At 41.9% G+C, this 19,467-nt stretch overlaps 1 protein-coding gene across 2 annotated transcripts in view; it reads left to right on the top strand.

Moving 5' to 3' along the window:
• The window catches only part of MKLN1 (muskelin 1), a 173,185-nt gene that overhangs the window by 46,954 nt on the left and 106,764 nt on the right, over positions 1–19,467 (top strand). For both annotated transcript variants that reach the window (XM_075925725.1, XM_075925720.1), the window contains exon 5: positions 10,983–11,092. In XM_075925725.1, the coding sequence (XP_075781840.1) occupies positions 10,983–11,092 (110 nt within the window). The remainder of the gene's footprint in view (positions 1–10,982; positions 11,093–19,467) is intronic.

Here is a 19,467-nt window from a genome sequence, read left to right as displayed (position 1 = left end):
GTGTTCCTGCACTTTCTATTTAAAAGCCTCTTTGGAAACTCAGCCCTCCAAGTTGCATGTTGCCTGTGTGTGAAATACACATCTACCAGGGGCTTTTTTACATGCCTGCTGTAATGTCCCTCAGTCTATTCCCCACTCTGACAGAAAGTGGTGCTCTCAGGGTTTCCCTTCCTGGAGGCAGCGTCTTCATCTTTATCCCATAGTCCAGGGGTCTCCAATAAGCTTTCCACACAGAGCTGCTCATGATGCTGCTGCTCTTTCAGCCAGCCAGTAACCCAGTCTGCATACCTTGAGGTCTCAAGAGGAACTGACTTGCCCTGATCTGCAGCTCTTTATATATGGCCTCCCTGACGCGTGATTGGCTGCTTCTCCTGCTGCCACTGTATCCTGCTTTGTGGACCTCTTTTGTCTTTCTGGGGTGGAGTGTGACAGGACCACAGGAGCCTCCTGCAGGGGGCCTCAGGGCCTGGTCTACCCAATCACACTTTGATATAATGGAGTGGAACTAGCTTTACTGTTGCTTCTCTGGTAAGTCTTTGTAAGTTAATTTGGACTGTAATGTTATCTAAATTGTACTGGATAGCATGTACTTGATAGCATGTGTTGCCATGTAGTGTAATGCCTGCCTGCAGGGGTACAGATTTGGGGTTGCTGTTAGGAATTGTAGATAATTTAAGATACTCATTTGAAATAGACTAACTCAGGCTTAATTTCTTTTACCCAGTAATAATGTTTTGGATGATTTTATTTCCATCCTCGATCACACACTTCCTTAGTAGGCCTGTTCTTACATCATTTTATGAAAACAAACGCAGTTTAGTGCCAGTTTAAAATACCCTGTATATTTTGTTTTCACTGGGTTTGATCTTGTTAAAAGTATATTGATTTCTGCTCTACACCAGTTTTTCTGTGTAGCAGTGATTCTGAATTGTTTGCATGTTCAGTAAGGACTGCTGTAGAACTTGCACCAAATTATGCTGAGACTCTTTAGGTAGAGCTGATAAGGTAGGTTTTTTTTTTTACAGTCACTACAATGAATCCAGGCTAACTAAAGCTCTATCCCAAAGGAATAGGACTTACCAGCATAATCTAGTACAGAACATACACAATAGGATGCAGCCACTTCAGTGAGAATACCTTTGCAGAACAAATATTTGGACTTCGTTTTTACAGGGGCTACTTCTCAAACACTTGGGAAGGTGTTACGGGCTTGGATGGCAACAACGAGATATGAAGTCAGTGTCATGAAGGAGACGAAGGGAATTTTGTTGGGAAAAGATCTTAGATGGGGCCTGGGTATTAACCACCTCCTTTAAGACCCTCCTCAAAACCTGCTACTTTTGTAGCTCTTGCACAGAATTTCAAATAAAATATATTTAAAAGAAAACTAGATCAGTACATAACAAAAAAACAAGGTTATCTGTATGATCTTATTTGTGTGAATTTTGCCACTCTTTCACACTGCCTCCCACCGTCTGTCTCTCCTTATGTCATGTCTAATTTAAATGGTTGCTCACCCAACAATATGACACTTTCTGTCTGAAATGCTATGCATATATCTAAGAGCTGTATACATGAGGGCAGAAAGCTGTCAACATGAAGATAAGCTGGTCTCTAATGTATAGGAGTGGGAATTAGTGGAGAGTTTCAAGATGGAGGAGATGTTTTTGGTGTGATTGGAGAAGGAATCTTTAAAATACTCTGTATATTAGGGTTAACAAAATAAGTTATCCTGCTGTTCAGTTGATCCTTTTTTTTTCTCTTTCTCTCCTTTCCTCATCTTTAGGAGTAACTTTAGAATATCTGATATTTTCTTGGATTTTTTTAGCCTTTGCATGGCATCTATCATTTGTCCTTTTCATATGTGATACAATTTGTTTTAATGCTAATTAGGGATGTTATGAGGTGGGTATTTAATCATGTAGAATTTTTAATCGACTACTTAATTAGCCAATAGGCAGCCCTGCTCAGTTGCGACTCATGCTGGGTGTGGGACCGAACCCCACTGTGGCTCTGCAGTTCAAAAAGGAGGCAAGGGGCAGGTTGGGACTCACTCCAAAGTAGCCCCTGTGCACGGGATCAGCCCCTCCCCCTGCTGCCTCTGATAGGCAGCAGCAAGGGGGGGAATGGGTGGCACTGCGGAGATGGTACTGGGGGAGCTGACTTGTAAGATGGCTCTCCCCAGCGCCTACTCCAGCTTCTCCCCCTCTCCCCCCCATCTCCTTGCTTCCTCTGATACAGAGGCAGCAAGGGGCGGAGGGGGGGAAATGTGAGTAGTCAACTCGACTACCTGAGAAGCATAGGCTTCTCAGGTAGCCGACTACTCCTTTATGTCCCTAATGCTAATTGATTTTAAATACTTGTCATATAGACTGATCCTGTATGATAGAACTTTGATAGTAAAAACACCACTGCTCATGAGTTCTGTTTCGGTGTGGTGGGAAAAGTAAGACCTTGTTGAATGTTTAATTAGATTATTGAGCTGTTGTTGGTCTTACATCCTTGTGTTTATGGTTCGTATTTCGGAAGTTCTTGTCACTCTATTTGGACATGTACCTAAATGATAAATGGGATTTTAGCTGTCCAGAACTATTCTCTGTTTCATGGCCTCTGAGTAAGACAAGTCAAGTGCGATAGGATAGGGAATCTGCTGTTCTGTTAAAACACCTGTGTAACGAGAAGTCTCCTGTTCCACTTCTGAGACCGGTGTTAAGCCTGGACTCTCCAGTCTGTTAGAACTTCTCAATGGAGAGTCCAGTCCCAGTCCATGTTCTGTCGGAGTCCTTGTGGTCTGACTGCTTTCAAACTATCAGTTCATGTTTGTGAGAGACAAATGACAACTGTTGAGATGGAACCAGAGCTGCTTAATCATTTAGCAAATGATACCCAATGCGTTGAGTTGAACTTGGAACTGGACAGGTAACTAGTTCAGAGGGTGGTGATTGGGGTGGTACGTTATTGATGATCTTCCTTGCTTAGTAGAGAGGATGCTGAATGGTACACGGGTTATATTATTTGCAAGTCTTCATAGCTCTTGTTTTTTCCCCTCCTTCTCTGCTGTTTGGGGACGTGTATGGGTAGGCAAGTGGCCTAAAAGCTATTAAATGCTGTTGGGGCTATTTTTGTATTTTATAGATTAGTGTGGGGGACAATGCTTTTTCTTGTAGAGAAGGAACTAAATAAGGGTTAGTAATGGTTTTTAAATTTTTTTCTAAATGCAAATCTGTGTGCCAATTGCACCGTATTAGAGCTTTGATCAGATGCAGGGTGAATGTATGGCTCTTAGTCAATGTTATATGCAGTTATCACTCACCTTGCCTCACTGCCTTTGCTTTTTGTGTTTAGTAACACTGGTGGGGGAAAAAAACTTACATAGACAGAAACTAGCAGAAGCAGAATCTGGCAACCCTGTACATGGGGGAATGGTTTAAAAAAAAAAAAAACTCACGGCCCTCATGTAGAACCCCAATGGATTGCAGGTTGCCCACTGTGACTTTGGATTATGGAAGGTGTGAATACTAAAGTTCTGCACTTAACATGCTCCAGGTGGGTGCAATGGGAATAAGTGGAAAAAGTTCCTACTTTGTATTAATGTGGCTCTAAAATGAACTAAGAATCTTTTAGTTCATGCATGCAGCAGTCACATGGGGAGTTGCTGCTCATAACTTTGCTCCACCCTGTAAGTTACACCTTTGAGCTCTGAACTGTAGGGCAGCCTACAGGTAGTGAATGTGCCTAAATCCACCTTCTGTCATGCACTGCAAGGCAGTCAGCAAGGAGTGTATTAATTTTTGGCAAGAACAAGATCCTTTTCCTACAATCACAGTTGTCTCTCTCCTTTTTTGGTAATTGTTCCCTTTCATGTAGTGTGGTGGGTTGGTTTCTTTTTGTGTGTGCGTGCGTGTGCGCGCGCAATTTCTCCACTCTCCAACCTTCTGAAATGGGACACAATGCTGCAGTTTTTTTTGGAATAAAACATTCTGAAAATCTTGATTTTTTTTTTTAAAGAAATGGAAGAGTTCTTGATTTAGAAATTGAAAAAACACTGATATTCTTACGTTGGAGCTGTTTTGATTTCAGTTAATTTAACTGACCCACAATGTATCAGTTTGCATCAGTACAATATTAAAAATTATTTCCTTAAGTTTTTGTGTTGCCCCATAGGAATTGTACAGCAGGTACCCGATGCCCTCTTTTCCCTATGGACTGGGCTCGTGGCCCAGACTGCAGATTCTGAGATACATATGCAGTCATGTGACTTGCATGATGCACCACATAGTGTGGTCAGGAGAGATCATAGAATACTAGGACTGGAAGGGACCTCAAAAGGTCATTGAGTCCAGTCCCCTGCCCTCATGGCAGGACCAGATACGGTCTAGACCATCCCTGATAGACATTTATCTAACCTACTCTTCAATATCTCCAGAGATGGAGATTCCACAACCTCCCTAGGCAATTTATTCCTGTGTTTGACCACCCTGACAGTTAGGAACTTTTTCCTAATGTCCAACCTAAACCTCCCTTGCTGCAGCTTAAACCCATTGCTTCTTGTTCTATCCTCAGAGGCCAAGATGAACAAGTTTTCTCCCTCTTCCTTATGATACCCTTTTAGATACCTGAAAACTGCTGTCATGTCCCCCCTCAGTCTTCTCTTTTCTAAACTAAATAAACCCAATTCTTTCAGCCTTCCTTCATAGATCATGTTCTCTAGACCGTTAATCATTCTTGTTGCTCTTCTCTGTGACCTCTCCAATTTCTCCATCTTTCTTGAAATGCGGTGACCAGAACTGGACACACGACTCCAACTGAGGCCTAACCAGCGCAGAATAGAGCAGAAGAATGGCTGCTCCTGTCTTGCTCACAACACACCTGTTAATGCATCCCAGAATCATGTTTACTTTCTTCGCAACAGCATCCCACTGCTGACTCGTATTCAGCTTGTGGTCCACTATAACCCCTAGATCCCTTTCTGCTGTACTCCTTCCTAGATAGTCGCTTCCCATTCTGTATGTGTGAAACTGATTGTTCCTTCCTAAGTGGAGAACTTTGCATTTGTCTCTATTAAACTTCATCCTGTTTACCTCAGACCATTTCTCCAATTTGTCCAGATCATTTTGAATTATGACCCTATCCTCCAGAGCAGTCGCAACCCCTCCCAGCTTGGGGTATCATTTGCAAACTTAATAAGCATGCTTTCTATGCCAATATCTAAATCGTTGATGAAGATATTGAAGAGAACCGGTCCCAAAACAGACCTCTGTGGAACCCTACTTGTTATGCCTTTCCAGCAGGATTGTGAACCATTAACTACTCTCTGAGTATGGTTATCCAACCAGTTATGCACCTACCTTATAGTAGTCCCATCTAAGTTGTATTTGCCTAGTTTATTGATAAGAATATCATGTGAGACCGTATCAAACACCTTAGTAAAGTCTAGGTATACCACATCCACCCTTTCTCCCTTATCCACAAGACTCGTTATCCTATCAAAGAAAGCTGTCAGATTGGTTTGGCATGACTTATTCTTTACAAATCCATGCTGGCTGTTCCCTATCACCTTGCCACCTTCCAAGTGTTTGCAGATGATTTCCTTAATTACTTGCTCCATTATCTTCCCTGACACAGAAGTTAAACTAACTGGTCTGTAGTTTCCTGGGTTGTTCTTATTTCCCTTTTTATAAATGGGCACTATATTTGCCCTTTTCCAGTCTTCTGGACTCTCTCCTGTCTCCCATGATTTTCCAAATATGATAGTAGTGGCTCAGATACCTGCTCTATCAGCTCCTTGAGTATTCTAGGATGCATTTCATCAGGCCCTGGTGACTTGTAGGCATCTAACTTTTCTAGGTGATTTTTAATTTTAATTTTATCTTCTAAACCTATCCCCTTCCCACTAGCATTCACTGTTAGGCATTCCTCCAGACTTCTCGGTGAAGACTGAAACAAAAGTCATTAAGCATCTCTGCCATTTCCAAGTTTCCTGTTACTGTTTCTCCCTCCTCACTGACCAGTGGGCCTACCCCATCCTTGGTCTTCCTCTTGCTTCTAATCTATTAAGAAGTCTTCTTGTTTCCCTTTATTTCTATCTAAAATTTCCAGAAAACACATTTTCAGTCAATGATTTTGGACTGAAAATTCCCCCCAATCTCTAAACATAGTGTACTATGTTGACTTGGTATGTTTGGTTTCCTGTATGGAGTTCATGGAACTACCAATAAGTATTTGTTGAAAAACGAAACTATTTAGGACAGGAAGTGAAATCTCAGCTTAAACAGGTAATTGTAATTGCACAATTGTGCTGCAGCTTGAGTGTAGAGTTCTCTGTCTTGGCTTTTGTTGTATCATTAACACAACTAAATGCTATAGATGTACAGCATTACATTTTATTCATATTATGTCTGCCTACAGATCTGCTGTTTAAATTTTGCATTCAGTTTTGGCATCCTTTGCTGTTCCTAAGAAGAAATGTCAGTTTTCCTTTAAAGTGTAAAACCAGTGAAAAAGAGCTTCTAGTGGGCTGTGCTCGCCTATACCCCTTTTTGGCCACTTTCATGGCTGGAGAGCATGAAGTCGTCACCTGTCAGGGAAAACACACATACAGGGAGTGAGGGGGGAAATTCAATAGTTTAGGTCCCAAAGTTGTCTTACTGTACCCTTGAAATTGAGGACCGTCTCCAAGTTTCATAACATTATGCAGTGGTTCACATTTTCTAAATGGAGGAATAAAAGGTGATTTTCCATGGGACGCTACTGAGAGTATTCAGTTAAGGACAAACTACTGAGAAAAAGGCAGTCATGGCCCAAGACTGATGGTCCTCAACTTATAAGGTGTACCAAATTTTTCACCACACGGCTAACAAGTCATAAAAGCAGATCCCTCAGATACTCAGTTCATTTGTTTCACCACCAGACGTATTCCATCTAAAACCAGTGTCCCCAGTTAATAAAGGTTCTTCTGATCCCAAAGGACTCAGGTCAATATATAACTTAAATTTCATCCTAAATCATGCTATTGATAATCCTTTAGTACAGTGGTCCTCCAACCTTTTTACACCCAAGATCACTTTTTAAGTCTCAGAACAGACGAAGATCTACCGCCCCGCCCCTTCCTTGAAGCCTGCCCTCTCTGTTCTCCTGTCCATCACTTGCTATCCCCAGCCCTTATACTCTCTGTTAAACAGTTTATTTTTTAATTATGCAATATATAAAATTAAAATCACGTTTATAGTTATGAAATAAATGGTCTGTTTTTAATTCATGCTATTTAAATGTCAAATGAAGCATTTACAATTATACATTTTGTTCTCTGCTATTTTGTAAATCTAAAATCAAGTATTGATGATTTTATATTTTTTCTTCCAATAACAAAATCTCAGTGTGACACCTGTGACTGAACAGTATCTGCCAGTGTCTTGAAGTCTGGGTTGTAGTCTGAGATTGCTAGTCGTATACAGTCCATCAGATGGGCATCTGTGATCCTGCGCTCAGCCTGGGAAGCTTGCTCCAGCACAGCTGGAGCTAGACTCAGCCTCCCTGGGCTGAGCGCAGGGCAGCTGGGCTGGAGGGAAGAGAAGTGGCTGCCTGGCCAGCTGGCCATGGCGCTCAGCCAGGATGCACCAAGCTCCACGTGGGCAGGCGCAGAGGAGAAGCCGTCGATCATCTGGAGCATGGGGCAGCCTCTTTCAGCTGAAAGCCAGAGTCAGCTGACTGGAGTGTTTAAGCCCTCCCAACCTCCCAGCTCCCCCCATTCCTCGCAGCTACTCACCTGTGTTGTGTTGCTCGGTGAGTAGCTGCTCCTCAAATGAGGAAATCGAATGTAAATGTACTGCGCAGGTGCGCAGTTCAGAGAGGGCTCGAGCTACTCTTAGAGCCCCTGAGAGCTACCGGTAGATCGCGATCTACTGGTTGGTGACCACGGCTTTAGTATCTAAAATCTCAAGGCTTATTTGTAAAAAGGAAAGAGGATAAGAATTGAAATAAGTTGAGTCTCATACGTATAACCGGGGCTCAACAAATCCGCTTCTCTACTCGCCCATGGCGAGCCAACCCGTCACCCCATTCACCGGCAGTGCGTGAGTGGGTTTTCGCTGCAGTCGTCGAGCCCTGCATATAACAATTTCAGAGTTCTTGGTTGAGGCTTGTAGTAGGGATCGAATAAACTCCTGTCTTAACTTAAGTCTCTGATTACTTCCAAATCAGTCGCTTTGTTATAAGTCCATAGTCCAGAGGCTTAAGAGATAGAGAAGTTGGAGCAGGAAAGTGGCCAAATGGAGATGTTCCCAGGGCCTTTTCATATCTTCTGCCACCTGGAAGGAATCCCATTGTTCTTAATGTGAAGCTACAGTAACAAGAAGTCACATGCCCATGCATAGTTTTGCTTAGTCACAGCAGAAGCCATTACTCGCATTCCAGTTTAAACGTTCACATGAAAGCCCATTCAGTACAGATGGGCATCTTCTTTGGTTCATTGTGAGTTGTGTCCTTTAAATGAGCCATTCCACTTGAATAGTCCTTCCAGTAAGTGCTGGTTAATTACTTTATGGGTGCTACCTTGGAATCAAACACTTGAAATCAGGTAGAGAGTCAATATTCATTTTTAAATACAAAAAAGATACACGCATACAAATAACATAATCACAACCAGCAAATCATAACCTTTTCATAGACCTATCACTTGACAACCTTTGTACAACATTTGCTGCAAATATTTAACAGTGGTTGCAGCAAAAACAATGATCCATGTGGTCATATTTTAATCCAGTGATGTCATAGCACATACTATTTATTCCTTAACCTTCCATCCACAGGTCTGTTTTGCTGTGGGTTGGAGCATAGTGCCATTACTACTGGGGGAATGATGCACCAAAAAATTTTGCACACTATCTTTAAATTCTTCGTATTGTAGATGTCAAAATAACACACTAATCACTCCATTCAATTATTTTGGTAATTTATTTCAAAATCCCCATTAAGTGTGTCAGCAATACAGATAAAGATTCCCTAGGAGCAGAGTTAAAGAAATCCATACAACAACCCAGTTGCTCTTGAGGTATTACAGGGAGGTCTGCATAGCACCCCCAGATCTCAGATCTGCATTTCCCCTCTCCCTGGAACCCACACACATGGCACGCCCACAAAAACTCGCAATTCTCATTCTCCCAGAGTGGAGTTGCAGGACACTCCCTGGTCCAGATACCTACACTCCCAGAGCCTTTATTTTCCTCCACCTTCTTTATTGACCTATTGGGGAATATGATGTTGTGCAGCCCTGTCCTTCCTCACCCTTTTGTCAAACTAGTTCTCCTGGCCCCCTCCTTTCCCTGGGAGGAGGAGGATCAAGCCAGGCATCCAAAGCATGCAGACACTCCATCCGTGCCAGGCTGGGTGCTCTGCTTACTGTAGAGTCCAGCAGCGCTTAGTGTGGAGCTGCTGGTTACCACTAATTCCATAGGGGAAACAGGAACTTTGTGCAAATTCTGCATTGCGAAGTGGCTAGGGATGTTATTGGTTAAATGGTTAAGCAATCAGTTAGTGGCTAGTTGGCTATCAGTCCCGGTTAGTTGCAACACACCTCCCACCGGTCCGAGTTTTAAATGAAGAGTGTGCAGGAGAGCTGCCTGATACAGAGGCTGCAGCATGAGTCTGCAGGTAGGATTCCTGGCCACCCCACGCTGCTGCTGCTGATATAGGGGTAGCAGTGTGGAGTGGCAAGGTGCTTCCCAAGAGTGAGGCCAGCAGCACACTGACTGCCAGCCCTGCTCCTGGGAACTATTAAATAATTGAGTAATCGCTTCAAATTTGATGCGGTTACACGATTATTAAATGAATCCATATCTAACATCCTTTGTTCTTACAAGTGCTGTCTGCGTTGTAGGGAAAAAAAAATCCAGTATCTGTATTGTTTGCCCAGACTTGGCGTGAGGGCACAAGAGGAGCCCTGTGCTGGTTGCAAATCATGTAAACGGGGGAAGGGAGAACCCCACAACCCAATATCCTCTTCCTTAACCAGGGATGATGTTTCTACTGCTGGCAAAAATGAAGTAAACCATACGCTTTAAGTATCATGTACTGCCTTCAGTTTCCCTGGGTAATGTCCATCAGTGTCAAAACCCATTGGCCATTTGAGCGGTTGATCCAGTATTTTGACCCTACTTTTGTCTACCTGTGTACAAGTGTCTACTTAAAGATCTGCTATCTTAATCTGCTTTTCCACTGCAGGCTGTTTTCAGTGACTGCTTAATATGATTAAGTCTCAGCCATGTTAGTCTCTAAGGTGCTACATGACTGTTAAGTTTTTCTAGTTATAGACTAACAAAGTACAGATAGTGTCATGCGCTTTCATGGGCACAACCCACTTCTTAAATGAATGGAGCAAGGGGCTCAGAGCACTCATTAATGGATTTAAAAGTGGCTATCCTCTTGCGAAGTAATTTCAGGAACCAGCTAGAGAGACTGTGGAACTGACCTTCATATGCAAATTTGACACATTTACCCAGGGATTGAACAGAGAAATTGCTTGGCTGGGCCGATAGCTTTTGATGTCATTTGGGTATTGACTATTAGGCACTTACAGCCCACTCTATTAGCCTCATTTAGCAGGTGTTTCTCCTCCCTCCCCTCCCTTTTTTCTGCTGTATATTTGTACCTCTGGGCCCCTTGCTCCCTTCATCTGAAAAAGTGGGTTATGCCTGAGAGAACTCACGATACTATCAGTACTTTTTGTTAGTTTCTAAGGTGCTACAGGATCTTTTATTCTTTTTTTAAGTTAGTATGATGTATGTCTAGTAAATGACCTAACCCTATAAATAATCAATCAAAAACTTGTGTGTATAGGAAGAGAATATTATTCTTGTTAAATCGTTTTCCTTAGGCTGAAAATGCATTCCTTTCAAATAAGTGTTGTAAGTCTGATCAATAATCCAGCAAGTATTTGACATTTATGTACTTCTATTTCTTTTCCCCCCACCTTCTCCTCCCTCCAGTTCCATTGTTGTCATGGGGGCCCAGTTTCAATTTTAGTATCTGGTATGTTGAACTGAATGGCATTGATGATCCAGATGTGGTCCAGCCCTGCCTCAATTGGTACAGCAAGGTAGGCCTGCATTTTAAATCACTGTTTGCGGTAAACCTTAAATTCTTGTGGAATTGCACTGTTTGTTTTCTTCTGTTCTGCAGGTATCAAGTCTTTTAAGCAAGCGTGTTTTTTTAATGGCAAGCGTGGAAGCCTGAATTCAGACTTTTTGAAACTATCCTTTATTTTAAATTTGTATGATGATTTTGTACTAGTTGGTCTCTGAAACTTCTGGGCAGAATTGTTACTAATTTAAAAAAAATTTTTTTGGGGGGGGGCGCTTAAGCTCTCTCCTCATAACTTGTTTATCCTATATTATCCTTTAAGATAATAAAGAAAGGGTCTTATATAAACTTGAATATGTTTATTTGAAGTAGGTGGACTTGTATTTTTTATTTGGCCTTCATTGGTGAAGGATGGCTTGTCCTGGTATCGGTAAGTGTAGACATAGGCTTCAGAATGGTGGGAGCAGGGCTGTGTGAGTTGTTCTAGGATGCTGCTATAATATAAACATAGTAAAAATTGTTCCAGGATAAAACTCTCAAGCATAAACATAAGGATTAGGGTTGCGAACCTGTATCGTGTACATGGTTTAAATGCAGCACACGTACTCTCCCTCCCCCTGGGTGCAGACTCCCACAGAGCCACCTGCCTTCTCCCTTGCTGCTGCTGCTTCCCATAGAGGCTGTTGCATGGAGGGGCAGCTTGTGTGTGCTCTTGCTCTGTACCCCCGCCGCCTCCTGTGTGTAAACATGAAACCACTGAAAATTTAGCAGTTACACCTTCACAAAAATAAATATTTTAACATTCCTAATAAGGATCTTGATGGTGATTTTCAACTTACTCTAGAAGAGCCTTTAAATGGAAATGTAAGACCCCAAAATATCAAATCATGTTGTACTGACCATGACAAATGTGTATATGTAGATGTTTGTGTTTTCATATACACTTTTCTTTGGTTAGTATGGTGGGATTTGGTAGTTTGATGTCTTGTGTACAAGAGAGCAGTTTATATAGAAAAAATCAACAATGTGCGCATACACCTGTGCATGCAGTCCTCTCTAGTTTTTGAAACAAACTGCTATGGTTAATCCAAATAGGAATCCATGCAGCTTTTCACCTCTTCTTTCACTTAGCATTCTTCCTATCGCTAGGTTCTTGAATTCTGAATGTTTCATTACATCCTTATGATATTTTAATAGGTTAGCCTCAAACCATGTTGCTTTTATGGACTCACTAAATGAAGTGTTTAAAAAAATGAAACTCCTCTCCAGAATTCTAGTTCATTTACCCACACTCATCAATATCAGAGCATTTTTTTTCTAGCTTGCTTTTGCTTGACTACACTTCCTGTTTTCACTTTTTTTTTATTTGCTAGTGAATTGTAGAACATATCTGATAGTACTTAAACTTCAGGGTTATCTGCAGTGGACTGTTTGACTTGGTTTGTTTTTGCTGTCAACTTGAACTTGTATGTCAAAATTAGTTTTTATAAATGATTTAAGGCTCTATTTGAATTGTGGAATGATTGTCAATTTGAAGCTGAGTTGCAAACAAGCCGTGGAAAATTGCAGAAAAATAACAGTGGATATTTTATTTGCAGTAATGAAGTCTTTTATTATTTTTCTGCAGTTTTCCGCTCTGGACAATTTAACCACCGGCCCATCCCCGTTCTAAACACTATCCTTAACTCTTAGTCACCAAGATGGTGTATGTTTTTCATATTCACCTATATTGTGAAGCTGATCTCTTTGCTTTATTTGTATTTTAGTCAGTGTTTTGTACTTTTTTTCTGTTAACGCACAACATAGTCTCTTATATTTATGTGCTGGATAGTTGATTGTTGAAGACACAAGTAACATCTGACATTTTCAGATAACTACCAGTTCACACACGATTGTTTTAAATAATTGTGGATTAGTAGTAATTGCTTTTATGACTTGTAGGTATTTTCTTCTAACTTAAAACCTTTTGGTGTCACAATTTAATGGTGATAGAAGTAGGGATGTGAATTGTTAACCGGTAAGGACTGGAGTAGGCAGAGCTGTGCCAATCAGCTGGCCTAAGCAGGCCTTGTCTGTAGCTGGGGGACTGCTCTAGCCTGGGTGGGGGTGGAGGGTGTCACTCGAGTGGGATTGGAGTGGCTTCCCCATCTGTCCCCTCTGAATTGGTTAACCAGTTAAACATTCCTAATTGGAAGATTAAAGTGACAGACTTTTAAAGTTTTCAGAAAGTTTATCCAGTTGCATCTGACTTCAGGCATTTTGAACACGTTAAAATACAGAATGACTGGACCTGCTTAAAGTATGTCTAAAACAATATTTTTGATACTTGCCTCTATTTTAAGAGGCAAAAAGGTGAATTTTTAATAGTGAATGAAAGCCCCCAAAATTAAATTTGCTAAAGCTAGCAAGATGTCTCAGCAATAAAGGCTAAGCATGGGATTTTCAGAAGTACCTGTGTGCTTTATTTATCGATCCCAAGGTTATAGAATCACAGAATCATAGGACTGGAAGGAACCTCAAGAGGTCATCGAATCCAGCCCCCCGCCCTCAAGGCAGGACCAAGCTCCGTCTACACCATCCCTGACAGATGTCTATCTAACCTGTTCTTAAATATCTCCAGAGAGGGAGATTCCACCACCTCCCTTGGCAATTTATTCCAATATTTGACCACCCTGACAGTTAGGAATTTTTTCCTAATGTCCAATCTAAACCTCCCCTGCTGCACTTTAAGCCCATTACTCCTTGTCCTGTCCTCAGAAACCAAGAGGAACAAATTTTCTCCTTCCTCCTTGTGACACCCTTTTAGATATTTGAAAACCGCTATCATGTCCCCCCTTAATCTTCTTTTTTCCAAACTAAACAAGCCCAGTTCATGAAGCCTGGCTTCATAGGTCATATTCTCTAAACCTTTAATCATTCTTGTCACTCTTCTCTGTACCCTTTCCAATTTCTCCACATCTTTCTTGAAATGTGGTGCCCAGAACTGGACACAGTACTCCAGCTGAGGCCTAACTAGCGCAGAGCAGAGCGGCAGAATGACTTCACGAGTTTTGCTTACAACACACCTGTTGATACAACCCAGAATCATATTTGCTTTTTTTGCAACAGCATCACACTGTTGACTCATATTCAACTTGTGGTCCACTATGACCCCTAGATCCCTTTCCGCCATGCTCCTTCCTAGACAGTCGCTTCCCTCTTGTATGTATGGAACTGATTGTTCCTTCCTAAGTGGAGCACTTTGCATTTCTCTTTATTAAACCTCATCCTGTTTACCTCTGACCATTTCTCTAACTTGCTAAGGTCATTTTGAATTATGTCCCTATCCTCCAAAGAAGTTGCAACCCCACCCAGTTTGGTGTCATCTGCAAACTTAATAAGCGTACTCTCTATCCCAATATCTACATCATTGATGAAGATATTGAACAGTACAGGTCCCAAAACAGACCCTTGCGGAACTCCACTTGTTATCCCTTTCCAGCAGGATTTAGCACCGTTAACAACAACTCTCTGACTATGGTTATCCAGCCAATTATGCACCCACCTTATTGTGGCCCTATCGAAGTTATATTTGCCTAGTTTATCAATAAGAATATCATGCGAGGCCGTATCAAATGCCTTACTAACATCTAGGTATCTGACATCCACCGCTTCTCCCTTGTCCACAAGGCTCGTTATCCTATCAAAGAAAGCTATCAGATTAGTTTGGCATGACTTGTTCTTCACAAACCCATGCTGGCTATTCCCTATCACTTTATTACCTTCCAAGTGTTTGCATAGGATTTCCTTAATTACTTGCTCCATTATCTTCCCTGGGACAGACGTTAAACTGACCGGTCTGTAGTTTCCTGGGTTGTTCTTATTCCCCTTTTTATAGATGGGCACAATATTTGCCCTTTTCCAGTCTTCTGGAATCTCCCCTGTCTGCCATGATTTTTCAAAAATCATAGCTAAAGGCTCAGATACCTCCTCTATCAGCTCCTTGAATATCCTGGGATGCATTTCATCAGGACCTGGTGACTTGCTGACATCTAACTTTCCTAAGTGATTTTTAACTTGTTCTTTGTGTATCCTATCTTCTAAACTTACCCTCTCTCTGCTTGTATTCACTACGTTAGGCACACCTCCAGACTTCTCGGTGAAGACCGAAACAAAGAAGTCATTGAGCATCTCCGCCATTTCCAAGTTTCCTGTTACTGCTTCTCCCTCCTCACTAAGCAGTGGGCCTACCCTGTCCTTGGTCTTCCTCTTGCTTTTAATGTATTTATAAAAGGTCGTCTTGTTTCCCTTTATGCCTGTAGCTAGTTTGATCTCATTTTGTGCCTTTGCCTTTCTAATCTTGCCCCTGCATTCCCGTGTTGCTTGCCTATATTCATCCTTTGTTAGTTGTCCTAGTTTCCATTTTTTATAGGACTCCTTTTTTATTTTGAGATCATGCAAGATCTCCTTGTTAAGCCAAGCTGGTCTTTTGCCATATTTTCTATCTTTCCTACACAGCGGAATTGTTTGCTTTCTGGCCCTTAACAACGTCCCTTTGAAATACTTCCAACTCTCCTCAGTTGTTTTTCCCTTCAGTCTTGCTTCCCATGGGACCTTACCTACAAGTTCTCTGAGCTTATCAAAATCTGCCTTCCTGAAATCCATTACCTCAATTGTGCTGGTCTCCCTTCTACCTTTACTTAAGATCAGGAACTCTATTATTTCATGATCACTGTCCCCTATACTGTCTTCCACTTTCAAGTTCTCAACTAGTTCGTCCCTATTTGTTAAAACCAAATCCAGAACAGCTTCTCCTCTGGTAGCTTTTTCAATCTTCTGAAACAAAGTTGTCTCGAATGCAGTCCAGAAACTTATTGGATAGCCTGTGCCCCGCTGTGTTAGTTTCCCAACATATGTCTGGATAACAGAACTAAAAATTGTGACCTATATAACCCTGGCCTATAGGACTTCACCAAAATTACTTTTTGGACAAAAGCACATCTGTAATTCCAACGGGAATTTTTTTTAACCCCTTGGTGGCAGCGGCGTGAGGTGATGGCTGGGGTGGGGAGGCCTGGTGGCAGCAGCGGCAAGAGAAGCCTGGGAAACCCATGAGGGCAATGGGGGTGGCCAAGGAGCTCTGGCAAGGGAATGCCCGGGGAGCCCTGGGAAACCCCAGTGGCAGCGGGGCCAGAGTGGCTGGGTGGCCATGGCAGCAGCGGTGTCATGGCGTTGGCTGTGGCAGAGTGGAGATGGGCAGCCGGAGGGATCCCTGGCTGGCCAGCGTTAGTGGGGCAGCAGCCGGGTAGGAAGCCCCAAGGAAAGGAGCCGGCAGTGGGGCAGCCAGCAGGGGGGTATTGGCCTCCCCTGATCTGGCAAGTTCCCTGGTGCGGGATTGCTCAGGTTTTGCAGCTGCCAGACCAGGGAGGTTCTGATACGTAGATGTATACTTCTATATTTAGCCATATTGACATGCATTGTTTGCTTGTGCTCAGATTATTACGTGAGCCATATTGTACTTGATCAGAAGTCTGTTCTCTTCACTTTTTCTTTACTACTCCCCCACTTTCTCATCTGCAAACTTTGTCACTGATTGTGTTTTCTTCCTAATGGTATTAAAATAGCCTAGGACAAAGAATTCCTACAGGATCCCACTAGAAACACACCTATTTTAATGTTTCGTCATTTACAATTAGTTTTTTAGATTAATTAGCCAGTCTTTAATCCACTTCGTGTGTGCCATGTTCATTTTGTATTTGAGTTTTTAATCAGAATGTGATGTTGGTACTAAGTGTTGCAGTCAAACTTGTGATTTTTATCAGAAAGATGGGAGCACAATTCAATTGAATAGTGATGGGCTAAGTTGCTTATATGCTTTGCAAAATGTCGCTCTAAATTCCTGCCATCCAATTGTTACTATTAGTGTATTTAAGGCTGATGGTGACTAACTTGCCTCTCTCTGACTGTTTAAGTGGTAGGTTTTTCAGCAGCTGCATACTCTTGAGTTTTGGGTACCATAACTCACTGGATCTCTTCCAGATCCTAGTGTCAAAATCCTGCACTGTTGGGTGATAGGTGAGCAGCATTGATATACTGGGGGGATGAGACAAGGAATTGGTGAGAATAGCCTGCAGTGCTAGTTTTGGCATGTTTCCCCATTTTTTTTCCCCCCCAAATACAGGTATGGGGCATCCCTGCTATACATCCAAGATATGTCCTGAGTGGAGTGCAGGATCAGGTCCAGGATATAACCGTTACAGGACTGCTTGGGAATAGTGACCATAATATAATAACATTCAACATTCCTGTGGTGGGAAGAACACCTCAGCAGTCCAGCACCCTGGCATTTAATTTCAAAAAGGGGAATTACACAAAAATGAGGAGGTTTGTTAAACAGAAATTAAAAGGCACAGTGACTAGAGCCAAATCCCTGAAAGCTGCATGGAAACTTTTTAAAGACACCATAATAGAGGCCCAACTTAAATGTATACCCCAAATTAAAAAACATAGCAAGAGACCTAAAAAAGAGTCACCGTGGCTTAACCACCATGTAAAAGAAGCAGTGAGGGACAAAAAGGCATCTTTTAAGAAGTGGAAGTCCAATCCTAGTGAGATAAATAGAAAGGAACAATAAACACTGTCAAATCAAGTGTAAACATGTAATAAGAAAAGCAAAAAAAGATTTTGAGGAACAGCTAGCCAAAAACTCAAAAAGAAATAACAAAATGTTTAAGTACATTAGAAGCAGGAAGCCTGCTAAAAAGCCTGTGGGTCCCCTAGATCGAGCTATAAAAGGAGCAATCAAGGACAATAAAGCCATTGCGGAGAAACTAAATGATTTCTTTGCTTCAGTCTTCACGGCTGAGGATGTTAGGGAGATTCCCGAATCTGCACCGTCCCTTGTGGGTGATGAATCTGAGGAACTGTCCCGGATTGAAGTGTCATTAGAGGAGGTTTTGGAACAAATAGAAAAACGTAATGTTAACAAATCTCCGGGACCGGATGGCATTCATCCAAGGGTTCTAAAAGAACTTAAATGGGAAATTGCTGAGCTATTATCTGTGGTTTGTAACCTATCCTTTAAATCGGCTTCCGTACCTAATGACTGGAAGGTAGCCGACGTGACACCAATATTTAAAAAGGGCTCTGGAGGCGATCCTGGCAATTACAGACCTGTAAGTCTAACTTCAGTACCGGGCAAATTAGTCGAAACAATAGTAAAGAATAAAATTGTGAAGCATGTAGAAGAACATAATTTGTTGGACAAAAGTCAACATGGTTTCTGTAAAGGGAAATCCTGTCTTACTAATCTATTAGAGTTCTTTGAAGGGGTTAACAAACATGCGGACAAGGGGGATCCAGTAGATATAGTATACTTGGATTTTCAGAAAGCCTTTGACAGGGTCCCTCACCAAAGGCTCTTGTGTAAATTACATGGCCATGGGATAGGAGGGAAGGTCCTTTCTTGGATTGAGAACTGGCTAAAAGACAGGAAACAAAGGGTAGGAATAAATGGTAAATTTTCAGATTGGAGAGGGGTAACTAGTGGTGTCCCCCAAGGGTCAGTTCTGGGACCAATCCTTTTCAACTTATTCATAAATGATCTGGAGAAAGGGGTAAGCAGTGACGTAGTAAAGTTTGCGGATGATACCAAACTGTTTAGGATAGTCAAGACAGAAGCAGACTGTGAGGGACTCCAAGAAGATCTCACCAAACTGAGTGATTGGGCAACAAAATGGCAAATGAAATTTAATGTGGATAAGTGTAAAGTAATGCACATCGGGAAAAATAACCCCAATTATACGTACAGTATGATGGGGGCTAATTTGGCTACGACAAATCAGGAAAGAGATCTTGGAGTTATCGTGGACAGTTCTCTGAAAACTTCCACACAGTGTGCAGCGGCGGTCAAAAAGGCAAATAGGATGCTAGGAATTATTAGGAAAGGGATAGAAAATAAGACCCAGAATATCTTACTGCCCCTGTATAAAACTATGGTTCGCCCACATCTTGAATACTGTGTACAGATGTGGTCTCTTCACCTCAAAAAAGATATTTTGGCCTTGGAAAGGGTTCAGAAAAGGGCAATTAAAATGATTAGGGGTTTGGAACGGGTCCCATATGAGGAGAGGCTAAAGAGACTGGGACTTTTCGGTTTAGAAAAGAGGAGACTGAGGGGGGATATGATAGAGGTCTATAAAATCATGAGTGGTGTGGAGAGGGCTGATAAAGAAAGTTATTTATTAGTTCCCATAATAGAAGAACTAGAGGACACCAAATGAAATTAATGGGTAGCAGGTTTAAAACTAATAAAAGGAAGTTCTTCTTCACACAGCGTGTTGTCAACCTGTGGAACTCCTTGCCAGAGGAGGTGGTGAAGGCTAGGACTATAATAGAGTTTAAAGAGAAGCT

This window comes from Pelodiscus sinensis, chromosome 1 (genome assembly GCF_049634645.1).
Source record: "Pelodiscus sinensis isolate JC-2024 chromosome 1, ASM4963464v1, whole genome shotgun sequence".
NCBI lineage: Eukaryota > Metazoa > Chordata > Testudines > Trionychidae > Pelodiscus > Pelodiscus sinensis.
Note: the sequence above shows the minus strand (reverse complement) of the source record. Positions and strands in the feature narration are given on the sequence as shown.